The 26,390-nt window shown below is 42.2% G+C and overlaps 1 protein-coding gene across 1 annotated transcript in view; it reads right to left on the reverse strand.

The window, feature by feature from the left end:
• sox5 (SRY-box transcription factor 5) overlaps positions 1-26,390 on the reverse strand; it is an 86,149-nt gene that overhangs the window by 39,253 nt on the left and 20,506 nt on the right. The window contains 3 exon segments of the mRNA XM_028448956.1: positions 2,112-2,180; positions 3,299-3,471; positions 8,395-8,481. Of these exon segments, the coding sequence (XP_028304757.1) occupies positions 2,112-2,180; positions 3,299-3,471; positions 8,395-8,481 (329 nt within the window).

A 26,390-nucleotide genomic window follows, 5' to 3' on the forward strand; every position in this document is an offset into this window, starting at 1 on the left:
TTCATTTCATCACCTCCTCCAAGTGGACGCTTGAAAGCATTCTTCACAGGCCTTTGGGGGGTTTAGGCCTAACAAAGCCAAGGACACATACACACACATGCACACAGAGACAACAAGCACACACACACACACACACACACACACACAAACACACACGTGCATGTGCACGCATTTGCGCACATAAGGGGACAGCTGAACTCAGCCTCGTTAGGGGGAAATGCAATCACAAGAGGCTTATCATACAGACAACAAAACACACACACACACACACACACTGAGCCTACACACATTGAACCTGCTGCCCTCTCTCTGGCAGACCATTGTATTGTGGGATTGTGCGAACAATCTCTTCATGAATGATTAAGCAGTGTATTTCTCGACCAAGTCTTTGATGATGAGTGTGTGTTTGATCATCAGTAGAGTGTGTAGTGTTCTCTGCGAGTGCTCACTGTGTGTGTGTGTGTGTGTGTGTGTGTGTGTGTGTGTGTGTGACTAAAACCGGGCAAACTGTGTATGTTATATGTTTGTTCGTACACGTGAGTGTGTGTGTATGTGTTTTCTTTCCTCCCGTGATGAGCCCCTGTTGATTGTGTCCATCCGACTCCTAACGAGGCTGCCTACAGCTGCCCCTGTTTGTGAGAAACTATTGTTGGGCTCGTTCAATGGAGAGAAGCTTGTTTGGGAAAAGGTTGCAAAGTCATGGGAAAAGAGAGCTTTGTCTTGGCGGGGTCTTGAGGGAGTGAATCATGAGCGGACGTGTTTATAGCTTAACACACACAGCTGTGGCGGACACACATGCACATACACACAAGGAAAGGAGACGGCACAGAGAAATCCTCCGAAACAAACATGCACTCATTTTTTTGTCTAAGGGACAAAACGTGAACAATTCGGAATTGAACTCGCACAAAGCAAATAAACACAGCTGCTTTACACAGAATTGTGGATACTCAGAGACACACGTCCTACACACATGCTATCACAAGGTCTCTTATCACACAAACTGCTAAACTCTCGAGGGGAAAGTGTGTGTGTGTGTGTGTGTGTGTGTGAGTTCCTTCTTGGACAGGGTGTCTCTCTATGATACAAAGCCGGGCTTTCTCAGCTTAAAATTCAGTGTCATCTGCCTTTACAAAGGCCCAGGCTATTCGTTCCAAGCCACCTGGACCAGAATAGAGGCTCTAGTGTCGCACCAGAAAGTACAATATCTTCATTTTAGAAACGTTTCCTTTATCTCCGCCCATTTTCTCAAACTGAAGACACAGATCTGCATTCCAAGAGACTATTCCGGCAGCTTTTTTGTACTTCATCACCAATTTTAAACTAATACACTTAACAGGAGGAGAACTATTCACAACGAAGATGAACTGAACAAATGGTCCATGATGCTTGAGAACCAATAAGTCACTATGGTTGGGAGTGGTAATGATATCACTTTTGGTCACTCCCTTCTTTTTATACTTCCTACTGCTGAACTGTATTTTGTAAATGATTTAAAAGTAACCTTTTTGTACTCTCGATACTAGTAACTTCTCAATATGAGATCATATTACTTTTATTATGAAATACCTACTTCTGAGAATAATTGAAATGAAAGAAATTTGGTCACATTAATCGTTTTTTCTTAGCTCACATAATTAACCATAAATTACATCCATTGGTTAGTAATGTTTAGTATAGAAATGTTTTGGGCTTTGTTTGGAAGAGGATCCTGGCAGCAGGAACTAAAATGATGTCAAATGGACACATCTGATCTGATTTCAAAGAAAAAAAGTTACCCTAATTCATTCCAGAAAACTTTATTACCAAAGGTTTAGGTGAATTTGATTTGGTCATGATGAACTAAAGTAGTGTGTGCAACCTTTGTTTTATACCATGAAGTCTGAACACTGCTGATTTTTCTAAGCGGACTGACCGCTTTGAAGTGATTGCGTATGTTGTCGATGTGTGTGTTTGTGTTTTAGGAGGAGGAGCCACATTTATGCGCCTGACGCTGATTCAGGTCCCGAGCGTGGCCACAATCACAATCAGAAAATTGCCGTTGTGCACAATGCAGACACATGAAAATACATGTGGACACACATTACAACAGACACAAATATACGCCTCACCTGAATTTGTTGCTGCAGGAGGTTGATTTTGTGCTGTTGCTGCAGGAGCTGCTGCTGTTGCCGGGCAATCTGAGGATGGAGTGGAAAAAACATCAGAATGTATATGCAATACGCGTGTGCTTGTGTGCATTGGTGTGTGTTCCAGGCCTGTGGGAGATGCAACGCAGCAGCAGGTCTCTGAGGCCCTGGTTGCACGACAGAGGGTCGATGCCCCGCTATGAAATATTAAAGAGCTCATCTCATGTGGACTCAAGAGTGTCACACAAACAGACATACTAACAAACCTCGATGAATGTAAAGAGGGTGTTTGGAAACTAAAGCTTGATTTTTTTTTTTTTTTTACAAAATGTTTGCAACTCTTGAAGCTTTAACATGAATTTACGTGCTTTTTTTTCTGGTATTTTTTACCTGTGAACAGCAAAAACCCTTATTGTAATCAAATGTGAACATTTTTAAATTTAAAATTAAACGCACTCTTTTTCTCTACTGCGTATGACTGAGAGGGAGATTTATTTATTATTGTTGATTTGAAGTTTTTACTGCTGATTTTAAATGTTTTTACTTCTGATTTGAATGTTCTATTGATTTTTAAACTGTTCAATATTTGTGTCGCACTTTTTAATCATGTAAAGCACATTGAATTGCCTTGTGTGTGAACTGCGCTATACAAATAAATATGCCTTGCCTTGCCTTAAAATGGAAGTATGAGGGATTTATGCAGGCTAAATTCTTGTGTTGTCAGACTCACTTAGTGCTGGTGCAGGACGCAGCCAAGGGAACTGCAAAGTATTCTATTGGTCCTCACAGCTGTATTCTTTATGCGTATGTGAATGTGTGTGGGTTTTTTTTAAATGTGTGTTTGTAACCCTGAGCTGAGAAACTCCTCTCGATGCAAACACCTGTTGGACTCTCATCTGGAGGTGTGTTTTAGTTATTGTGTAGGTCCTTTTGACTCCACGTGAATTGTCCCTGTGTTCACACTGACAAACACACATGTATCGAGCTGTGCAAACTGAGCAAAAATATTTCAAATATTCAAAGTAATACTTTTGTCACATCAATCCAAAATAATAAGTCTTAGAAGGGCTTAGAAGTACTTGATAGTATAGATGTGTTGCAGCAGGATAGGAATGCACCGCTGCAACATCACCATATTAGGCCCTTTTCCGCGCAGTGCGCCCTCGTACCTGGTCCTGTTGCTGCTTGGCGAGCTCCATCTGCTGCCTCTGCTTCTCCATCTGTGAGGCAGCCAGCTTCTTCTGCTCCTCGTGGGCCGCCAGGAGCTGCTCCCTCAGGCTGCTCAACTGGCCAATCATGCCCATAAGCTGGCGCTCTTTCTCCACCAGGCTGTCTGGAGTACCTGCAGAGGAACGGTGGGATAGGGGGGGAGAAAGGTCAAAGGTGATTTAGTGGCACTTTGAAGAAAGGATAAAAAAGCGAGGCTAGGGTTAAGCTATTAAAATGTCTGGTTGGGATCATTATTAAACAGTTGTAGCCAGTTGGATGATGCTGGGTCAATGTGCTTCTAAGTGGTTATATCTTTCTTCTCTATATCTTACAGAGCTGAAAACATTTTAGTTTTACCTCTATCAAGAATAACTTTGTTTTACTTCCATATATTTCATAGTGCTGTCATTTACCATCTGTTGTAACACTTTCACGCTCCATACATTAGACATAATGTTACCCAAGTTACAACCCGGTTTTTGTTAGGCTGATGAATGCTGAAAACACATCAATGCAGGAGCGATTCAAAGGCCTGTGCAGATCACAGGGGTGAAGTCAGAGGTCAGAGGCATGAAGGAAACAAACTGAGGGAGAAAGAACAATAAAGCGGACTAAAGCTATCTGTGGCTTGTTGCTCGACTTAATATACGACCGGTTTGGGGCTTTGAACAGCAGGAATGGGGGCCATGTTAGCGGAAGATTGGTAAAAGTGTGTTTGTGTGCTGCAGAGTTGTAAAACCAGATGTTAACTCATTTTCCTGGGCACAGAAGGCCAGTGGTGATTAATCAAGCAACATCCATCTCTGCCTTTATGGCTTTGGCAAAAAGAAAATCTGGCTGAGAGATATCTAAAAAAAAACGTGCTAAATGTGTCAAAAGAAGTAACGGACATATTTATACTTTCAATAAACAAATTTAATATTTAAAGAAGTCTGGAACATGTACATGTCCTACTGGAGCCTGAAGCAAAATTGAAAAACATTGAATTAGCGTTGGATTATGGGTACATTTATTTGGTAGATCCCCGTGCAGTTCTTGAGTTGTATATGTGAGTGAATGTTGCTGTGAGAAAGAAAGAGTGAAAAAAAAGAGGGAAGGAGAGAAGGCGAGTGTCTGGTCTGTGTTTATCCTGCAGTCAGCCAACCTCCTGCTCACATTTAGCATGGCCTGACCTTTGACTCCTCAGATCCTGACATACCAGCTCCATTACACAGACACACACATAGACACACCAACACACGCAATCACACATACACAAACACACTTCTAGTCAAGGCCTAAATCATTCAACAGGATGTAGTTAGGGAGCGGTGCACCGAGGCTCAATCAGCACGAGTGCGCTCGCTCATGTCTGCTCTGATGTACTGATGTTTGCCTACATGCATTCTGTGTGTGAGCGCGCGTGTGTGCAAACGTGTGCGCGTGTGCGTGCGAGTGTGTCGAGCAGCACAATCCCTCATTGTTCCTCAGCTGCTACCTTTAACAGGGCCACATTCCAGGGCCAGCCAAACCAGATGAGGAGGAAAGACGAAGACGGGAGAAAAAAACAGGGATGGAATTAAGAGAAACACTGCAGGGGGGAGGCAGAGGGAAAAAGGAGAGTCACAATAAGATATGGAGGCGGTGAAGATGAAGAGCCTCGGCCACTGACCTGCCCTTTGACCGCTCACCAAGGTGAGAGCCATCCATTTGTCCTCCTGGCTGGTGGCTGGCTACCTCACCCAACCTAAACTCCCCCCTACCTCCACAACTCCCAGACACCCCTTCTCCTCTGCTTCTTCCCCCACACACTTCATCCATCCACTAACAATGAACAATAAAGGCAACTGTCGGGAGTACTGGCCGCTGGAAAAATAAACACGCCGCTGTCGTAACTCACAGACCCACCTTTGTGGGCAAGAAAGAGAGAAAGTGTGTGTGGATGTGTGTGTGTGTGTGTGTGTGTGTGTGTGTGTGTGTGTGTGTGTGTCTGTATAGCTGAGGCTGACCAAGACAAGAGTGAGCCTTGTGTTAAAAATGTTAGACGGTTCAAATGGGGGGTAAAGGGGTGTGGAGGAAGGGGGCAAGAAGGAAAAAAAAGAGGGGTTGCAAAGGTGAAACGGTGGTTCAAAGGGGCCTTCTTTGTAAGAATGTAAGACACACACACCAACGCACAAACGCTGGGTATTTTTGCACCAAATGTGGCGAGTGTATCGACAGGAAGGGACATTCCTTCAACCGGAATTCCATCAAAAAAGCAGGCACATGAAGAGGATTCCAGTTCTTCATCTACAACCTGTTCCCAATCCCCTCTCAGCTGTGGATCTTTTATCAGTAAACACGAGTATCTGCAGACGAAACGGGAATCCAAGGAAACAACATGCTTCCTAACAGAAGAGATCTTAGAAATCCTTGTGTTCGGGTGACATGCTGATCCTATCTTTAGGTCCTTATTTCCCTTCAATGAGACTTTGAGAATTTCTGTGCTGGCACCATAAATCAGCTCATGTCAGCTTGTTTCCTCAGCAGATGCGAGGCAGGCAGGTGGATCGATAACTGGTTTCCTGCATCAGTTTACACACATTCCTCCTTAGGCCGATTGTGCTTACCTACAAAACCTTCTTGAACCGACATCAACTCACACACAGGCATTACATAAGCGCGCGCACGCACACACACACACACACACACACACACACACACACACACACACACACACACACACACACACACATACACAAGAAGGGGTAATTAACCTATTTGTAACAATGTAATACTTGTCACTCTGTTCGTGGTGCTAATTAATGACCCAGGCTGCAGTGATAACACCCCCTGGCTGAGGAAGAGGGAGGGTGGATGACATGTGTGGAGAAGAAGCGCAGGAATGAGGGAGACAGGGAGCAGACGATAACAGACAGGGATGAGAGAGGACTGCAGACATTTGAACAAGTAAAAAGATGAAGAAAGAATGAGAATAAAATCTGTCTGGAATGCAGGAATCACGACGTGCGCCTATGAACAAAACAACGCGATTACAAGAGATAATTCAATCAGCTAATATGGTCAAGTCAATATTAAGGTAACAGAATTAGGGATGGATTCAAGCACATACCTCATTCTGTCACAAATTGTTCACCATGGAAAACTTTAAATAACCTGCAATGAATCCTGGGATTTAAAGCAAAAGCTCACAGTTCTAACATTCTGTGAAATACACCTCAACTTGTGATAAAACTTGCTGCAAATCCCATTAAAGATAATAAAGACTAATGAACAGTCGGAGATGCCGTTAATTGCTTGCTTGCTAACTTTACAGGAGAATTGTCTTCAAGTGGTCAAACATCTTTACACTCAAGAAGAACATGCATATTCAGTTATAAAAAGCTGAGTGAAGAATTTGATTCCAGGCCTATGAGATGACTCGTAGCCTAGCGTCATGACATGAGCCTGACTTAAAGAAGCTCAGAAAACAAAGCCAGTTCAGTGAAGTGTGCAGTGAAGATAGATCAATTCATGTAAACACTTAACTCTTGGTTTACGACTACTTTATGTGTGAGTGCACATGTGAAGCACACACATCTTTTTACCAAAGACAAACGTAGCAGGACGCAGTGGCTTATGATCACTTTGTTCCTTACAAAAAACTCTTCAATGGAATTCTTCAATGAAATTCGACGGTGAAAAAAAAATGTTAAAGGTATGCGCTGACAGTGTGAGGCCAACACACACACACAAACACACAGGATATGAAAGAAAGCGAGAGTACGAGTGCATCCTACTTGTTAGATATTTGTAGGATTTTTAAATACTGAAGACAAACCTAGAAAACACCCCATTATGTAAGTGCAAATTATAATGTGTGTAGCCTTTCCTAATACACCATCAGACCCACATGTGTTACTACAGAGCTGTTGGTGTGTGGTGTGCTAAGCGGGACGCCCCTACACAGAAATGTCAGCCCGACGGGGAGCTAAGAAAAGGGGGTTTGATCAATGGAGCCCTTCTGTCAATGGCCACACTGCTCTGCAAGGCTCTTTGATTACATATTGCTTTGCTTCTTAATGAAGCTCAATTACTGGAGGAGAAGCATGGATTTGCCCTCGAGTTACAGGGGAAAAAAGAGGCAGTCGCTCTCCGTCTCTCATTCAATGCTTCCATTTCCCTTTGTATTTTCTTTGGCGTATTCCATGCCTTGTTTCCCCATTGCCCTCTGAGCTGCTCTGTCAGATGATAGTGTGGATAAAAAGTCTTACTATTCACAAAAATCTTTTTTGTTGCATGAATTTCAAAACACTATGAATACAAAAGTTAAAAGAGAAAAAAAATACAATAAAAAAAAATGAAAAGTGTATTTGTTGAAACAAGATGCTTAATAAACAGATGCTACTCTGTTTTCTTGTTTACTGCTATATTTACCGCTGAGATCTTATTTTCACTAGCGTTTATTTTTGACTTGTTTGTTTGTTTGACTGTTAGCAGGATTATGTGAAAAGTACATAACAGATTTTGACAAAATTTTAACAAAAGATAGACCTTATGCCATTGAAGATTCCATTGGATTTTGGAGGGAATTCTGTATCAGTTTAAGGAATTGAAAAATCTCGGTCAACAATGGTGAAATTTCAAAAATGTGGTTTGTAACTGACCGGTTATGTCGGGGTGATTCCTCAATTATCCCACTGAGTTTCTTCACGATCGAATCCAAATTGCGCAATTTCAATGCATTTGTAATTTTTATTAATAATTTGGACTTACTGTGTTGTTATTATTGGGGATTGAAATTGATTCAAAGCCTTTAAAGTGTGAAGGATCATGGTACCATGATCAGAATCAATGTTCCAGATAACTGCTGATATCTGGCAAATAGGAGATTTAGTGCTTGGCGGAGTGTTGTGCTCTTTCAGTGCTCATGTTAGAACCTGCAAAGTTTTTGAACAAAATGTAATTTTGTTCAAAAACATTAAAAGTAATAAAAATGTTTTATTCATTTGATTTAAGATGATGAACTGTGCCCTCAATTGTGTGTCAAGCTATTAGTCAATCAAGTTATGACTGGTTGTGATTTCATGCGGCGTACCTTTAATTTCTCCGATGTGCCCTGAGCCCATGGCCAAAAGTTTATCCTTCCAGTCCTTTGACAACAGCCTCTCAATACTGGTGGCCTCTGCTCAGGGGTGGAGGGGAAGGGGATGGGGAGGGGGGGAGACAGAGAAAGAGAGAGAGAGGGAGAGAGAGAGAGATTCACTTGGCTGGCCAGCATGACAATAAAGCTCATTTAAAGTCCATTTGCTGTAATAAAGGCAGCGGCAGCTCAGCCTAATGGCCACATCAGCAGGAGAGAGCAAGAGAGAGCGAGGAAGGGAACAACGAAAGGAGAGAAGCTGATAATCGAAAAGAGGGGAAAATCTGAAAAACAAAAACAAGTGAGCGAAAGGGAGACGACGGCAACGGCTGTGAGTGTGAGACGACACAAGATAAAGGGTGAGACGAGTGGAGGAGAGAAGGAGAGGCAGAAAAAAAAGAGAGGCTTTTTCCCCTCTCACCTGCTGCTAGAGAATCATTAGCCCTGTGGGCCCTGAGACAAAGAGAGCCTTAATGCACCCACCACAATGGACACATTATCAGCCAGAGCTTTGTTTTTAACACACTCCACTCAGAACTACACACACACACACACACACACACACACACACACACACACACACACACACACACACACACACACACACACACACAAACAAAACCGCTAATTAAAAGTGACTGTGGTCATTCTCTGAGAAATACACACACACACACACACACACGCACACACACACACAGGGGTGGGTGAAAATGTCACACAGGAGAGCAAGCACGCAGGGCAAGTCAATCTCAAAACACACATGTACATTTCAGGCCACTGTCAACCTACGGGAACAAAGGGGGAATGGGATAAATGATCTGATAAATGACAGAAAGTTCAGAGCAGGGGAGAAAAAACAGGGCTTTATTTAGTGGGAGCTATCTGAATTTAGGATGCAAGGCCTTCACGGAGGAGAGAAGAGGTATTACCCTTTGTGTGCGGCCGGATAGCCTTCTCCGCCAACACAAACATGGATTGCACACACACACACACACACACACACACACACACACACACACACACACACACACACACACACACACACAAACTGGAGCTCCTATATAAGGCTGCACATACAGATGTATGCTCACTGGTATTTGCTGACAGCAGGAAGAAAAGTTAGTTTGTCCCTGGATTATGATTTTCCCCATAATGATTTAGGAGGAAAACGACTTATTCTCGCTGGTATGAGCCAGCCTTATACACACACACACACACACACACACACACACACACACACACACACACACACACACACACACAATAATGCCTTTGACAGAAAGAGCGAGAGAGGGAGACTTCTATAGATTATCCCTAACACAAAAAACATAGCATGTTGCCTATGTTCCTGTATTTTCCAAACACTCAGTAAGATGAGAAAACACCTTCTGATTTTGAGGAATTAAAATGACAAATGATCTCCTTCATAGACGACGACGGAGATGTACAAGCTTAGCTCTCGTACACAGAGCAGCAGAGCATGTCCTTCATGCTGCACCTCAGTTAATGTGGTGTGTGTGTGTGGGTTTTTGTGCGTGTGTGTGTGTGTGTGGGTGTGTGTGTGTGTGTGTGTGTGTGTGTGCTTTCACACTCTGCTGATATCACGAGGAAAAATATGGAATAATCAAAAATGAAATAATCCATCAGTGGCATTAAAGTGAGAGGATGACCTGCAGTAGGATACTCTACAAAGTACCAGATGAGTGAGAGGAATCGTGTAGAAGGTGGAGAAGAAAGATTGAGATGGACCCATATACCCCCCCCCCCCCCACACGTTTGACAGCTGTCTCCCCATCACCCCAACAGGTGCTATTAGCCCCTGGCACTCCCTCTCTCTCCCTCTCTCCCTTTTTCTCTCTCGTCTCTCACTCACCCCCCGCCTTTCAGCCCTCCCTCTCCCTCAACAATGACAGAGGCTTTTAAGCCAAAGAGCTTTGACAAGTGAGAGGGAACAACAAATGGCAGTGTCGCCTGTTCTCGTTCCATTGCACTCCCTCTCTGTCTCCATCTCCTAGTTATTATTTTTATTTATTAACAGGGCTGCAGCCATTGTCCCTAGTGACAGGACGGGGCCACTTTAACTATTAATAAAAGCAAGGGGCTCTTTTATTGTGTAGCGAATGGTAAAATGGGAGGAAATGGGCAGGAGGAGCTGAAGGGGAAGAAGAGAAGAAAAGAAAAGAGACAAGGAGACAAGAACGAAGAGGACAAGACAAGACAAAAGGGAAAAGACAACAAAAGCGATAAGAACAGGAAAACAGGTTACTTATGTCATTTTTAAAAAGTTATTTTTTGCTATAGCAAACACTGTAAGAAACTAACTGGGTCCATTGTCCGAGAGTCAGTAAAAACATACCGTCCGTAAAAAGAGGACCTCCAACACCTGAGGACTTTCATTCTACAAATATAAAAAGTTTTAAAAGTGTCAAAAGAAAAAAAGGTAATTTTATTAGATTTTCTGTCAATTGTTTGGGTAGAAGCCAAATGTCCATCTAATGGTTTGTAGATGTTTTCAAGTTTTTCATAAAAATCACTTGACATCATAATGGGAACAATTTCCCTGTAGACAATTACAGCCAAAACTCATGTAATAAAGGACAGCACAACTCTTTCCATGCGATTCAGAGACGCTGCTCCCTGTTTCTCTGACGTGGGGGACATTGAGTATATGAGCATTGTGTGACGTAAGTGGGTGTAGTTGCCTTGCCCACACAGGGGCGTGTACCACTTTCTAAAGTGAAGTGTTGTGAGCCTGGGTGAGGGAGGGTATCCGCACTTTAAAAAAAAAAAGCAGGTTTAAGTTTTCCAAAAAGTAAGAAGTGAAGTTACTCCTTTTACTCAAGATGTAAAAATATTACAAAACACCAAGTGGGTATTCTGTACCAGCCTGTTCCAGCAACTTATTCAAGCTGTTTGACATTTACACAAATGTAATATCAAACATCTGACTGTGTTGGACATTTAAACAAGAAATGTATTGTTGTATTTTTCCATAAATGGTTTCATATAAGATATTCTTGCTGTGGCTGTACAGTACCACACAGCTGTGAATGTCATGGCAGTATTTTTCATGCATAAGTGGGTAAATCCATCTGAGAGTGATGTTCTGATTTGGATACCGCACGGATGAAGGGGCTTCTGGGAAAATCGGAGGGGGAGAAAACGCTGACAATAACTTTGGAAACGTCTGCTATTATTTTGGCTCATTGGCTCAAACGGAGTCAAGCTGCTGCCCTGCGGCCGAGCCAAAACCACTGCGTCCACCTGCCGAGATAGACAATGTGTGTGTGTGTGTGTGTGTGTTTGTGCGTGTGTACGTGTCTGTGTGTGTATACCACGTCCAGTTTCTGAATCCACAGTGAGCTTTTGGTTCAGAAGCCGCAGGAGAGACGAGATGAGATGAAGAGATGTAGAGCGAGAAAGAGAGAGAGAGAGAGAGATGGGGGGGGGACATGGGAGGACACTTAAACTCAATCTAGTTTACCTCGCTAACCATGCTCACTCCTCTCTCTATCTCACTTTCTATTTTTCAACCAGACGTTCTGCCCTGAGTCACTACTAGCCAAAGCTCTATTTTTCCCATTATCTCATATTTGCAAAGACTGGAGACCTTTAGAGAAAAAAAAGGAGGGAGTTGGGGGAAGGGGTGGAGGTTGGAAAGAGAGAGAGTGAGAGGGAAGGAAAAAGAGAAAGAGTGAAAAAGAGACAGAGAGCCTGGGCCCTTGGGTTCACAACAAAGGGGCCTCTGTGCCAGCGCCAGGCCCAGCCGGACTCAGGAGAGGGTGGAGGATGAAGGAGCAAAATGAAGACGGGGAGGAGGAGGAGGGCCCACAGGAAAGGGCCCTGGCTGGGGACCCGTGGCCGGCGCTTATATTCCTGAAAAAACAGGCTCCACATTGACTCAAGCCTTGGCAGCCACAAGGAGGCTCTAGCAGCTCCTCGCACCCACCACCACTGCCCCCATCCCGCCTTTCCTTCTTCATCCTTCTCCCAAACTGAGTAGGGGTCAACACTGAATAAGCAATTATACAAGCACTGCTTGAGTTTGTCTAAGACTGCCACCCTGAACACTGAAGTATTGAGATGGCAGGATGGAGAAACAGTGGAGAAAAGGCAGGGAGCCCAAATGTGTGCTGACTTCTGTGGTGGGAAGCAAGAAACACATGCATTTACTGGTGAACAGAGGCAGAAGAGTTCACATGTGATCTAAAGATTACACTGTAACCCGATTACAACAAATCAGCGATGGCAATATGATGACGAGGTTATCTTAACTAAATTAAAGAGTATATCAAAGATAAGGATAAAAGATCTAGTTTTTTGGTTTTTAGTTCAAATCAGTTAAACTCCAAAGAACTAACTCATTTTCCTCTAAAGCAAGTGATAAACGTGGAAACTTTTCTGTGTGAGGGATGCAAATTTTCCCGACTTCATTTGAAGGTAAATCTCCATACAAATCAGAGTGATATAAAAAAAATATTTTTATTTGAATAATTACAAGATAAATAAAACCTGAGACGTGAAGAATTTCCTTCCTCTGACTGGATGTTCCATGTTATCTAGATATTCAAAGAGAAAAGCAGAATTGGGAATAAGGAATCTCATTTATTTACACCCTCTTGATACTGTAGCTCTTCAGTCTGGCTAATCCCCTCCTGCTGACTGCGCCAACATACTCCATTACGAAATGATGATGTTGATATTTTGATGATCAATTTATGTCTGGTTGAGCTGGGCCATGTGTCTGGACACGTTTTCATAGATTCCTTCTAAAGACTGTCCAATCATTCCAAAGCGAGGAAGCCTGTGCCAAGATTATAGGCAATCTCTCGTCAAAAGAAGGAGAAGAAACCAGGGGCAAGATACAGTATAGCGGTTTGAGATGGGAGATTGAGATAGAAAGGGAAATGTATCAAAAAGCTTTTTGTCCCAAGTCCACCTCACACCACCACCTCCGCAAGGTTAGTTGCTAAAAGTACCAATTACTGGCTTGTTGTTTGGGAGAACGGCGCTTGGCAACAGTTGCTGCAATGGACAGGCCTCTGTGTAAACATTAAAATCCCTCTCCTCCTTCTCGCTCTCCTGCACCTTACTTTCTAACCCCTTCACAACACTCGCCGTCTCCCAATGAAGCAGAGGACTGTGGCAAAAAGAAACATACAGAAGTATGTGTGTGTGTGTACTCAGTCCCTGATTGGTTTCTTAGTCCACAGTGACTTCTCATTCAGAAGCTGCTCCAACTTTAGTTATTAATAAACACCCAGATCACTACGCGGGCTAAAGGGACACAAGCAACAGCATGGAAACTTCAAGCGTTTGCCATCTGCTTATTCACAGAACAACAAGACATCAACTTCAGAGAGTAATAAAAGTGTTATTTACCTTGTAAAGTACCGTAAGTTAGGCTTTCAGGTGAGACGACAAGGGACATATGGTCTTTTCCCTTAAGTATTGTGACAATCACAGTCATGTCCCATTCTGGAGCTACACACCTGTTATGCACCAAACTCATATATTATTACTTAAACTCCTTAAGACAAACTAAAATGCGAGTTTTTAATTAATTCTTAAGATAGTTGAGTTAAAAAACAAAACAAAAACCAGGTTTGAATGGAAATGTTCTGCAAAAAAAAAAAAAGTAAATACATAACTTACTCAAAACAAAAGATGCATTCATGTCACTTTTCTTCCCTTCTAATATTAGGATTGTGTAAATGCATAGCAACATGCTTCTGGTAAATCTGATGTTCTAAGAATAGTCAGCAACACATATAGCAAAATTTTCCAAGGTGTCAGTCAACAATTTAATAAATTGAAAATCCATTTATCTGAATGCAGAGTTCTGCCCTTCACTCCACTGCCTTTCCCTAACAGATGGTGTTGTGGGTGCTTATGTCCAATTTGATTTGAACCAAACCCTCAGCCAATTTTTACACTGGCATGAAATCTCAGCAAGCCAGATCCACACACTGGCATTCAGAAATAGCAGCGGAGAGGGCGCGACATTGTGAAAGAACGATGAAGGGCAAAATCTGGAGCGACATTCGAGAAAGTCGCATAAAAACTTTCCTTGTTGTTTGGTTTTGCCCATGTGTTGTTGCTGTTGTTTTTCTCCCTCTCTCCTCTCTTCTACATGTTGTTTTTGTGCCTAGCTGGGGAAATAAGAGATGCTATCTTATAACTGCATTTTTAGTGCGAGACAGAGAAAGAGTACTTACACACAAACACACACACAAATTTACACAACCGTTTCTACAATTGCCTCAGTGACCCTCATTATCATTAAATACTGTTTGATACCATCTAGACATTTGAATCCACTGTGGACTAATTCGGCCTCAGGCCCCAATCGCTGCTGCCACTGCACCTTAATAAGGACAAGCTACAAGCCCAGATCCTGTTTTCATTTTACTACCACATTCTTCATGAGCTGCAGTAACCAAATGTCAGCTGATAACCACCTAATAATACCAGCTAATTGCCAGGTTAACAAACACAGCTTCATGGGAGATATTATATTATAGATATTATACTTCAAAGAGATATTACAGTTTTGATTGAGGCTTTGTGTCGCGCCTCGTTTGGATGCTTCGCATCAGCGGATTCAAGATTGTTTAAAGTTTTCGGCAAGCGTCAATAACCTTAAATTAATTTTAGAACATGTCATTGTAATTACAAAGCCTTCCCCTCCCTGTTCCAAACCTATATAAACACCTGTGATCTTTTGTTTATAGAAGGATTTCTGAATCAATTCATGAAATGAATCTGATGGTCTGATTTGATAAATCTGGAGTCACGGTGAAAAGAGGGTTAAATAGTCTGGGCCCGTCCACTATTTGTGCACGTAGATCCCTCCTTGTCATAAGCGTTGTATTAAAGTGGGCCACAGCATGTCTATCAGCGTGTGTACGTACGTGCGTTTGTGTGTCATACACAGTGGCTCAAGCAGCTGTAATGGAAAATGACACTTGCAATCTGTCTCGTGGCAATAACCCCTCTTCAGTGCTCTTGTCTCCACTCTACACACACACACACACACACGCACACGCACACAAAGTCTCTGTCACTGCGGCAGCCCCGGGCCGTCCTTGTCACTGCACAGCTTTATTGCATCACTTTAACGTGACAACAAAAGAAGACATTGTGCATTGGGTCTGCCATGTATAGAAGGGGAATGGACCCACGCATTAACTACGAGAGAGAAAGACAAGGGGAGAGTGCACAACACACACACACACCACACACACACACACACACACACACACACACACACACACACACACACACACACACACACACACACACACACACACACACACACACACACACACACACACACACCACACACACCGCACACACACACACGCACACACACACACGCACACACACACACACACACACACACACACACACACACAACACACACATACACACACACACACTCTCTTGCAAGTCATGGCATTTTTCATCTGCCTGTCAAAGCAATGACGGAGAGACAGAGGGAAAAGCAAGGCACTCCTGACACACTAATACTGCTTTGCATGTTGGAAGCCTATTCAAACAGCACTGATCTGTGACTTTAACCCTCTCTGTGTTTGTCTATGTGCATGCACCCCTGCGTGTTTATGCATGGGACACTGATGGGTAAAAGACTATTATTTCTGATGCTATCATAGTTTTGGCCCTGTGTTAGCTACTTGATTGACAGTTGGCTTAGCTTTGGAGTTGCTTTGCCTTTCCGGACAGCGGAGGCGAGAGCCGCCTATTTCAGTTAATGCGAATATTGTTGACAAGCGTTCAGATATACACAGGCACACACTCAATCCTTCCTCTGTTTGTATGTCTATTTGAGTCTCGATATCAGTCTCAGCTTCATTTTTGTCTTTCCTTACTGTGTGTGAATGTTTGTTCCATCTGTGCATTGATCAGATTGAGAGACAGCCTGTTGTGAAGTCCTAAGAATCGCTCGCATTGTCCTGCGCGCTGCACAAAGATAGGGCGACAAACATGTGAGAACCATTAGACCAATGGCAAAAACATTCCAAACAACATTGGAATGCTCTGCTGACTAGCATGTGTGTGATTGTAGTTGTTTGCTCAGTGCTTTGCCAGTGTTTGTCTGCCTGACCTGAGCAGTACGAGTCACTGGGCTCCAATTTGTGTCTCTGCTTTTTAAAAATGTTCCTTCTTCAAAGTTTTCCTGGCAAGATCGCCTCATTTTCAGAGGAAGAAGAAAAGTTTTTCTGCTGCGATGTGTCTCGTCAATAACGGGTGAAGCTGCTAGTGGGTCACATTTAGATCATTTAGCCATCTGTGGCAAACAGACAAGAAGACGAAGACTCAGATCAATTTAATAATCCAACTTGGTGACAGGTTATTATTACATTTTTTCTGGCTACTTTTGGCATCGCTGCACAATGCAAACAGGATGATGGGGACAACAAGATTCTGACTCTAAAGTGAAGTCAATAATGATATTGGTATTTACATTTCTAGGAGGAACTTAACATTTTGATTAAAGATGATATCTTGTGACAGATTTTCTTTTTTTCTAAATATTTATTTTCCTTCACACAATATCCATAACATCTATCATTAGAAGCAGTATTTGTGATCTATTAACCATGAAGATCTGCCAGTCAAAACCTGCACTGAGTAAACAGCTGATTCATATCTTCAGCTTTAAATCCGTTCTAACAAGGCCACTTACTATTTTAGATACACTGATTTGGGATAAGTCTTTGCTCATGAGCTCAATCTGCTCTATATATTACAAGCCTAAATGTGATTAGCATATCTTCTGAAAATACACATTAGGCTGTGGCATATCTGAGACTTTAACTAACTAAAGATTAGTCTTTATTAAATCAGCTTTTAGAATACTGTGCTTTATGCAATTTTATTGAATCAATACTACGTTATTCTGATCATTCATGTCCTTGAAAGACAATATGATAACTCTTAAGAAACACAGTTAAGCCTGAGTCCTCCTCCTCCATCAACGCCACCAACACTGCTTAACCGTGGCTTCCATGACTCTTTGAGGAGGCTAATTGTCTTAATAACGTTTGGCTTGGCGGAGCCTAGAGACTACAGTCTGCTAGGATAACCTTCATAATAACCTTGTTAGTGTAATTCAGCAAACCAACAAAAAAGGATGAGGAGGGCATGATCTGCAGTACAGTGAGAGTTCTGCAATTCGTCTGTGTTCTTGTTTGGTAAACTGATATGATGGTGTGTAGCCAGGGAGGAATTACAGAGAGCTCAATGTTAGAAAGTACGCGTATGTTTGGTATGTCATATTCAGCACACAAACAAGTGTCCAGTGTACTGCATGAAGTGTGAAGCAATCAAACAAACTTGAGTTGGTTAAGATAAAAAAGATGAAAGAAGAGTTTTTTAAAGGAAGCGTGTGAGCAAAAGAAATTCCATCATGGATGGAATTTTCTGTTTTCCTTCGTACTTTTCAGATGTAGATAAAGAAAAAGGTTTAACCACCAGATTTGTGAAGGTAATTGGACTTGGTTGAAGGTTTCCTTATATATGTTTAATTCCTCTTCCAAGAGGCTTGAGTTGACTCAACAGCTTCCACAATCCAGGGCCCAGAGCCCAACAACTGACACACATCACAAACAGACAGAATGACTGGAAAATGATGCATTCCTATGCAACTCCGTTACACAGCCCTTATCCACTGCTAATCAATGATAGCCACAGTTAATCTTCAATTTACTCGCAAAAATCCAATACAAATTCACATTCTAAATTTAAACTGTCAGGCAAAATGGGCTGTGGGAGTGGAAAGCGCAGTGTGTGTGGTAACTATAATGACGTTCGAAGATGAAAAGTTTGGAAAAAGAGAAAGGAACAAGTGAGGGAGAGGGAGTGAAAAAAACAAGGGGTGAAGTGAATGGAGGGGGAAAAAAGTTTAAGTGGAGAGGTCTAAAAACATGTGTTACCATAGAAATGAGGTGGTTAGTAATTACTCAATTTGAAACACCGCACATGGAGTTTACAAGTAAGTCTGCTCTGTTCATTCGTTCAAATCTACATTAAATTTCATCTGATCAAATGCAATTGTATTAAACTCGTGCACAATGTGGCAGTCTATCGCAGGGTGACCTGTACCAAGCTGTTGCTTGTGTTAATATCTTAATTTTGAATTTTTATGTCGACACCTCAATGTAGTGTTGTAAATGTTTTTGGACAAAAAAACATAGTCTGCAACCAATCAGGTTGACCGGATCACAGGTACAGTCACAACTCTGATGTCACTTTTATTATTAATTTGGTAATGTATCCCTGGGAAAAAAATCTACTGAGGTAGCAATTAGGTATTTAACGTCGCTGCTTAGTAGTAGTCTGTGGGATTATAAGAACAGCTAGATGATGAAAAGGCTAAACTATCATTTTTCAGCTAAAGAAATGTGCAAATGAAAACATTTTATCAGCAAGTACTTCTTTTAATCACTTTTTTGGTCCCAAAATAATAATAATAAAAAAAAAAACAATACAAAATTGAAAAATTCAAACACAAAAACTGGTATGTTGCAATAATAATCAATAGAGTCTGATGTCATACAAGAGATGACGTTTATACCCACAGATGTGATGTTTTGGAACGGCTGCAGAAACACACACCTGGGTTATTGACAAGACTGGCATACAACAGCTGATTTGCTTTGTCAGTGATACATTGAGCCAGGAGGCCAAATGTTAGTGTGTATGAATGTGTGTGTGATGTACGCTATGTGCATCAGAGTGCATGTGTTTGGATGGGTCTATAAGTGTGTGTGTGGGTTTGAGTGTGAGCTTGTGTGTAGGTGACAACTCCAGCCCCAAACTGACTGGCATCTGGCGGTGGCAGTTGTTTTAACAGCTGAGCTGACAGCATTAATCCGAGCGCACCCAAATCAAAAGGAGACAACACCTGTTCACTGCTCCTGAGCCCAGCCGAGAAGGAGATGCAGGGAGAGGGAGGGAAGGAGAGAGACAGGGAGCGGAGTGTGATTTCAGGCAGACAGTGAAAGAGATGGAGAGGGAGTGATTAGAAGCAGGTGGAGAGAGTGACAGGGACAAAGGGAGGAGGAATAGGAGAAAGGTGGAGGAGATGAAACATATAGGAAGGGAAAGCAAGAGATGAGAAGGGGTAAAAGATAAAATAAAACAAGGGGATATGAGTGGGCAAGCTGCCAGGCAACACACATGCAGCACTCTTTCCCTTGAGCGAAGCGGAAAGGGGCAGTGGGCCAAACAAGAAGGGAGGGGAGGGAAAGGGAGATGTGAATGGATAGAGGGCTCCCAGAGGGAGAATGAGTACTAAAGAGAAATGTCTGGAAAAAACAACAACAAGAGAGCAGGGAAAACGACAGAGTAACACTGGACGATCTCTCCAAAGCAACATCGCAGCGCCAACACCAGAGCCTGGTGATGACTGCGCTCAGCTGGTCATAAAGGAGAAGAATGCAGTGAGGAGGGGAGCGCTGAGGGTGTTGAGTGAGGACTGGTGGAGATGCCTGTCTACAAACATCTGGCTCAAATATGGCCGGGGTCACGCTGTGGGCTTGGGGCACGACCCCCAAGGCTGACAACACAGACACCAGCACTTCATCTGCAGGAGCTGCCCTCTGACCAGCCAGTCAGGGGTTAATTAATAAAGACCCTGTAGCTTCAAAGACTGACACACTGACAGACCAACAGACTGGCTCAATGCGGCACTTTACAAGAACACCTTTATTTCTCAGTGGCAACCATACAAACCTTATCAAACCTAGCGTACTGTTCATAGTAGCTTCATGCTTTCTCTTTGGCGGAGGGAATATATTCACCAGAGTTTATTCATTTATGTGTTTGTCTTTAGCAGGATTGCATTAAAAGTGCTTAATACATTTTATTTATTTATTTTTTAATAAAAAATAGACCTTATGCCATGGATGATTCCATTACATTTTGGAGAGGACCCAGATCAATATACTGATTGTTGATCAGTTTCAAATGAGAAAATCCCAATTTCTCATCACTGGCAAAATCTCCGTTCAAAATTGACTGATCTTTATGAAAATTGAGTTAGTTATGTGGTTTTGGTTCCTTAATTACCCCATCAAATTTCATTTGAATCAGATGGGGATTTCACATTTCATCTATGATTTTTCTAAATATGGGTCTGCCCATACATGTGGACATACTGTATTGTTATTAATGGGGATAGATATTTCTTAATAGCCAAATCATGATTATTCAGTGTATGGTTTGGCGTTTGGCTGAGGTTTGTGCTATCTGAATGCTCTTGCTTCTAAAATTATGTCAACAACAATTCACTACATTTCAACAGCTCCAAACAGTGTTTAGTTAGAACTGGTGTGAAGTAAAGATATGATTTTCAAATGCAAAGCAAAAACATTCAACCTCAAAACATGAAATCGCAAAAACATTTAGGATTTTCATTAATGTCACGTCACTTAATAATAATAATGTTAAAGGTGTAGTTGCCATGTTGCCTTTTGCTATTCTCCAACGCATCACTGAACGTTACTAATGATTTGAACTGGTCATACCACCATCATGTTTAAACCCCATTACACTGTAGTGCTGTGTGTGGGGTTTGTTTGTGTGCATGTAGCAGGGATTTTAACTACTACGGCTCAGTGATAAACACCAATCCCACACCTCCAATCTGGCTGTTAAAGCCAGTTACATCCATGTCGGGTCTTAAATCCGGCCCTGGACGCTGCTGACATGGTTGAGAAGGGACTACAGCTTCTGATGCTCTCACGTGCAGCTGAGCTGAGATGTAAAATTGCAGAAAGCAGATTGTGCTACTTTGTGCGCAAGCCTACATGGATTATAGGAAACTGAATTGTTGGGAGGGTAGCCTCTTTGACAGATTTATATTTACATGCTGTAGTTGACATTTGAGGCAAATTCCCCCATGTATGTACATATGTATGTTGTTGTCTGTCTTTTCTTGTTTATAATAACATCAAATAAGCTATACAGTATATCACAGACCTCACATAGAATCTAGGGAAGTCCACTGTCAACCACAATAATCTGTCCATAAAGAGCGTTTCTAGTGGGATGCTGTATTTAAACTAAGCCACTGGAGGAGCTTTTATTTATGCTTTAATTACTTAAATCAATATTTTAAATGCAACTAGTTGTAAAACATCTGAGGCTATGACCCCAAACAATAAAGGTCACAACTACATTACATACTGTATGTTAAATCTTGCTTATTTAAAGATATTTGAGTAAACACACACACACACACACACACACACACACACACTGTAAATTTGCAGATATTCTGAAAAACCTTCAAGCACAGTAATTGCTTTTCATATATTTTTTTGCAAGGGCAAAAAAATGTGACTTCCACCTACTCGCAATGTCACAACTGGTATGTCCATGAACTACTTAATGGGATATTTTTGAAGCTATCTGACTAACTTTACAAATCTTCTTACAAAGTAAAATGTTGGAACGCTTAAGCTTTACGTCAAAGTTCTGAGTTCTGCTGTTTTTCTCAGAGTGCTCTGGCTGCCTCGATTAAAACTTGTGACATTTTGTTCCTTAAAAAAAAAAAAAAAAAAAAAAAATAAGGGACAAATGAAAATTGGCAAGTCTGTTCAAAACTCATTAATATTGCAGCTATTTTCGTAGTGTAAAAACATTTTTGTGACTCTCCATGGGGATGTCAGAGAAGACCAAGAAAGTTAAAGGAGGGAAAACAATGGGATTTAATAATGAAGAAACTTTATGAGAACACTAAATAGATAAATCATAGATTCCAAGAATATTCTGATGGGACATGATGCTGAATAAAACCAAAAGGCAGAGAGGAAAACACCAGAGTCCGTCTAATACTGGGAGTAGGTGATTGGAGATCTCTGTGTGTAACATACAACCACAGCCAAAACTCAATCGCACACCAACTGGACATCAACGTGAATGCACAAACACACGTGCACTTTTATGCATTTGTTCAGTAGGACAGTCAAACTGTGAGTAGGTCACAGCAGCTAAGCTAAGGCAGCCCTGGCTGATTCATGAACCTCTAGCTTTTATCCTTAACTTAATGTCATGCCGGGGGGGCAATAACACACATGGTCAGAGACGCACACACAAACACGTGCACACACACACACACACCTTCAGGAAAACCACAGGAACCTTTCTCTTCTGTCTAAGCTTCTTTATGCTCATGTATTGTACAAAAGCTGGGCCACTGCTTTTTCAAAACACACACACACACACACACACACAGTGAGAGAGAGTCACACACACATGCCTACTATTATTCTCCTTAATATCAGTCATCTGGGCTGAGAAGAATGGCAGAAAGAAGTTTCATCCCCACCGATTGTCTCATGCAAGGCTGGCGAGAGAATGCGACGTTGAAAAGCAGACGGAAAACAATTCAATAAGAAAGTGACTTGAATGCGCTTTTCATCAAGCCAACAATGGCCGACCTCACAATAGTCCCTCAGGTTCGCCCCATGATATCGCCTGTTTCTCATGCCTCAAAGCGAGGAGTAAAAAAAAGGATGAATTTACTTGTTTTGAACAGTGAGCTATGTCGTGATGATTTTCTCTCACTTTCCAACTTCCACAACTAAATATATGAAGTCAAATGATACAATGACATTCTACAAACAGGAAGGACACTTGAATGAAAACCAAGCAATACAAAAGATTAACTTATTGAATTGTTAAAGTGAGTTCCACTCTTCCATTAGTCGTGGTCTTTATGGAAAAGTTAGGTTTTCCTTCCCCGCGTCGATCACAGAATCTTTGTATTGGTGGAGTTAGTCTCATAAGCATGACGTTAGCTGCTCTTCGGTGAGCACTGACAAAGTATTTTAAGCTCTTTAACTGGTTAAAAGGAAAAATGGGTTTGCCTTGCTGTGTTTCTCTGAACTTTTCATCTTCTGCGGCTTCTCTTCCCCCTCCCTTTTTAATTCCCTTTCTCTTTAAACAAACAAATGCTGTGAGAGTCCGGCTGCACTTGGTGTAAATTTATACTAACTAACTAATTACCAACAAAAGGACAGAAATCACATAAAGACATACAGCTCGCTCCCACGCTAGGGCTGTGAACCTGCTGGTGATGCATGTGTGTGTGTGTGTGTGTGTGTGTGTGTGTGTTAGTGTGCGTGTGTGTGCGTGTGTGTATGTGAGAGAGAGCATGTGTGAGTGTTGAGTGTTGTCGTCCACAAATTCCCCTTAGGGATCTGTGCTTAAAAATTAGAGGTTCATGTGATGACTTGCAAAGGTCTTATGTGCCATTGTTGATGTTTATTGTGTGTCAGCATAATGTGTGTGTGTGTGTGTGTGTGTGTGTGTGTGTGTGTGTGTGTGTGTGTGTGTGTGTGTGTGTGTGTGTGTGTGTTTGTGTGTGTGTTTGCCATAACCCCCCAGATAGCTTAGAAGAAAAAGGATTAGGCAAAGTGAAAAGGGTGGGGGGTAGGGAGGGGTGGTTGTGTGGACTGATGGACGGATGAACGAGAGACTGCCTCGATCCCTCCACTTCTTCGGCTCTTTTTTTCTGCCTCCCTTTTATTCTCTCTCTCCTTCTTCTTCTTAGCAGAATGTATCCGCCCTTCCCATTGTCACCCATTGGAGTGTACAGAGGCGTGAGGGAGCTCCGGCCACTGTGTGCTTGTGTGGCACAATGGCCTCGACTAAGTGCTGTCCTATAAAATGCCTCAGTGCTCTCTAAAAGCAAACCCGGGGTTCCCTCCATGCCTTGAAAATAGATGAAGTGCGGTGTATAGATGTGTGAGCTTGTGTCCGTGAGCGTGTTTTCTCTGACATCTGTCACCGAGCTGACATTTTCAGTATGGAATCCAATGCTTGGAACAGCAACTATGATCAGCCATAAACCACCCTTATTGTTGACCTCAAGGTTGCCAGCCACAGTCATAAACCAACTCACCAGTAACTAGTGTGCGTGTGTGTGTTTAGTAAGGGGGAGCGTGTGTGCATGATTCTGTGGGCACATGATTATGTCCCTTGTAGCCCAGCACGTGTGTCCAAATCAAGTCTATAAAGTGTAGTGTCAAAGGCTCTGACCTCAGAGGTGCACCCGAGCTCAATGAAACAATACAAACACCGCAGTTCCATGACCCCCTGCATTGTGAGTCAAGGACACACAATCAAGCTCAGTGCAGAAATATTGTGTGTTCTGTCTTTCAAAAGCAAACACAGTAATTGTCTGGACATTGTTGGTGAATTATTGACGTCTGACTGGATGACAAAATTGCAAGAATTAGGACACGTCTGAGGTTGAAACTATAGTTCAACTATGGCTATTTCTCAATAGCAATGAGTGACGATCAAATCAAAAACCAAATGAACAAAGACATTTGACTATTGTACTTAAAAAAAGGCTTTGATCAGACATGGGAAATTATGTAAAGCCCGCAAATTAAATAAACAAAATTACTCCAAAAGCACACAAACTAACTGACAACAAAAATACATAAAATGACAAAAAAAACATCAGACAAAAAATTATTCCAAAAATTTAAAATGACAACAAAAACACATGGAAAAGTATTGAAAATGACAACAAAAATACACAAAACTGTTTCAAAAAATACAAAATGATAACAAAAACTCTCAAAATGATGACAAAAATACATAAAATGATAATAAAAAGCATACAACAATGATGCCACAAATTTACAATGACAATAAAAACACATCAAACTATGTAAAAATACACAAAATGAGAGGAAAATATAGAAAATGATAACAAAAATACATAAAGAGACTCCAAAAATACACAAAACCCTTTGTTGTTTGTTTCCTGTATTAATGCTCAGATCAGTTATTGTGCTAAATGTTGACATCAATATTGATAATGTGGCCCTTGGGTCAGACAATCACATATTTGTGGCCCCTACTCTGATTAAAGTTGCCCATCTCTGGCTTAGATGTTGGAATTTCACTGCATTCATCTGGGAGCTGTGGGGTCCAAACAAACAACAAAAAAAGGAAACACAAAACATCTCAGAGGCCACAGAGTCCCAGTGACGGGTAGCTGTAACTGGGTAGCAGAGGGTCAACAGACGGGTCCAGAGACTGAGCTCAGCTGGCACTTAATGTGTGAGCCACTTACAGTCAAAGCTGCCAGGCAGTGAGACGGCGAGAGAAGAGGAGATAAGGGGAGAGGCGGTGAGAAGTGGAGAGGAGAGGAGGAATGAGGCTGTGAGTGTCTGGTAAAAGTCCAGGGCAGAGGAGGGGGCACCACTCCAGGGGCCGTGAGGAACATCTGTGCCCCATTTAGCGACAATTCTTATCCTTTAAATTCACCCAAAATTTTCTTTTGTTTCTGCTGATCGCTCTCTCTATTAGTGTGTCTGAGAGTCTGATTTTCCACCCGTCGATCCGTCTGCTGTCCGTTTCTTACAGTTGGGCTAAAAGATTATCACCAGGCCTTGCACTGTGACTCAGAGGCCACAAGGGGTTAAATGATGGCTCCAGAGGAAAGGCCCATATGTGAGTGCACAGGTGTACATATGGGTTTGTGTGTGCTCCCTCAGGCTTTGGCCATGACACTTCCTTTGACCCCATGCCTCCCCGTGATGCTCCTTTTTCTCCCACGTAATTACACTCGCACACACTTCAGTGCAAGTATCTCGTCCAGTGGCATCTCACCCAGTGCGTGCACACAATCAGGCAAACATATGCACACGCGGTGTCATGGCATTCTTATCCCCTCCCTGTTGTTTCTAAAGAAATTACTAAAGACGGTAACTAATACTTTGCGTATGTGTGTGTGTGTGTGTGTGTTTGATACACTGGTGTGTCTGAGAATAAGTGTGTCTCAGGAGGTAGCAGGTGGCCAGTGAAGTAGGACAGGAGATGAATGGAGAGCAGCAGAGTATGGTTGGACCAGGCCATGGGGGACATCATGGTTAGTCATTTATTAGAGGGCAACGCGC

The sequence above is a fragment of the Gouania willdenowi genome, chromosome 6 (genome assembly GCF_900634775.1).
Source record: "Gouania willdenowi chromosome 6, fGouWil2.1, whole genome shotgun sequence".
Classification (NCBI taxonomy): Eukaryota; Metazoa; Chordata; class Actinopteri; order Blenniiformes; family Gobiesocidae; genus Gouania; species Gouania willdenowi.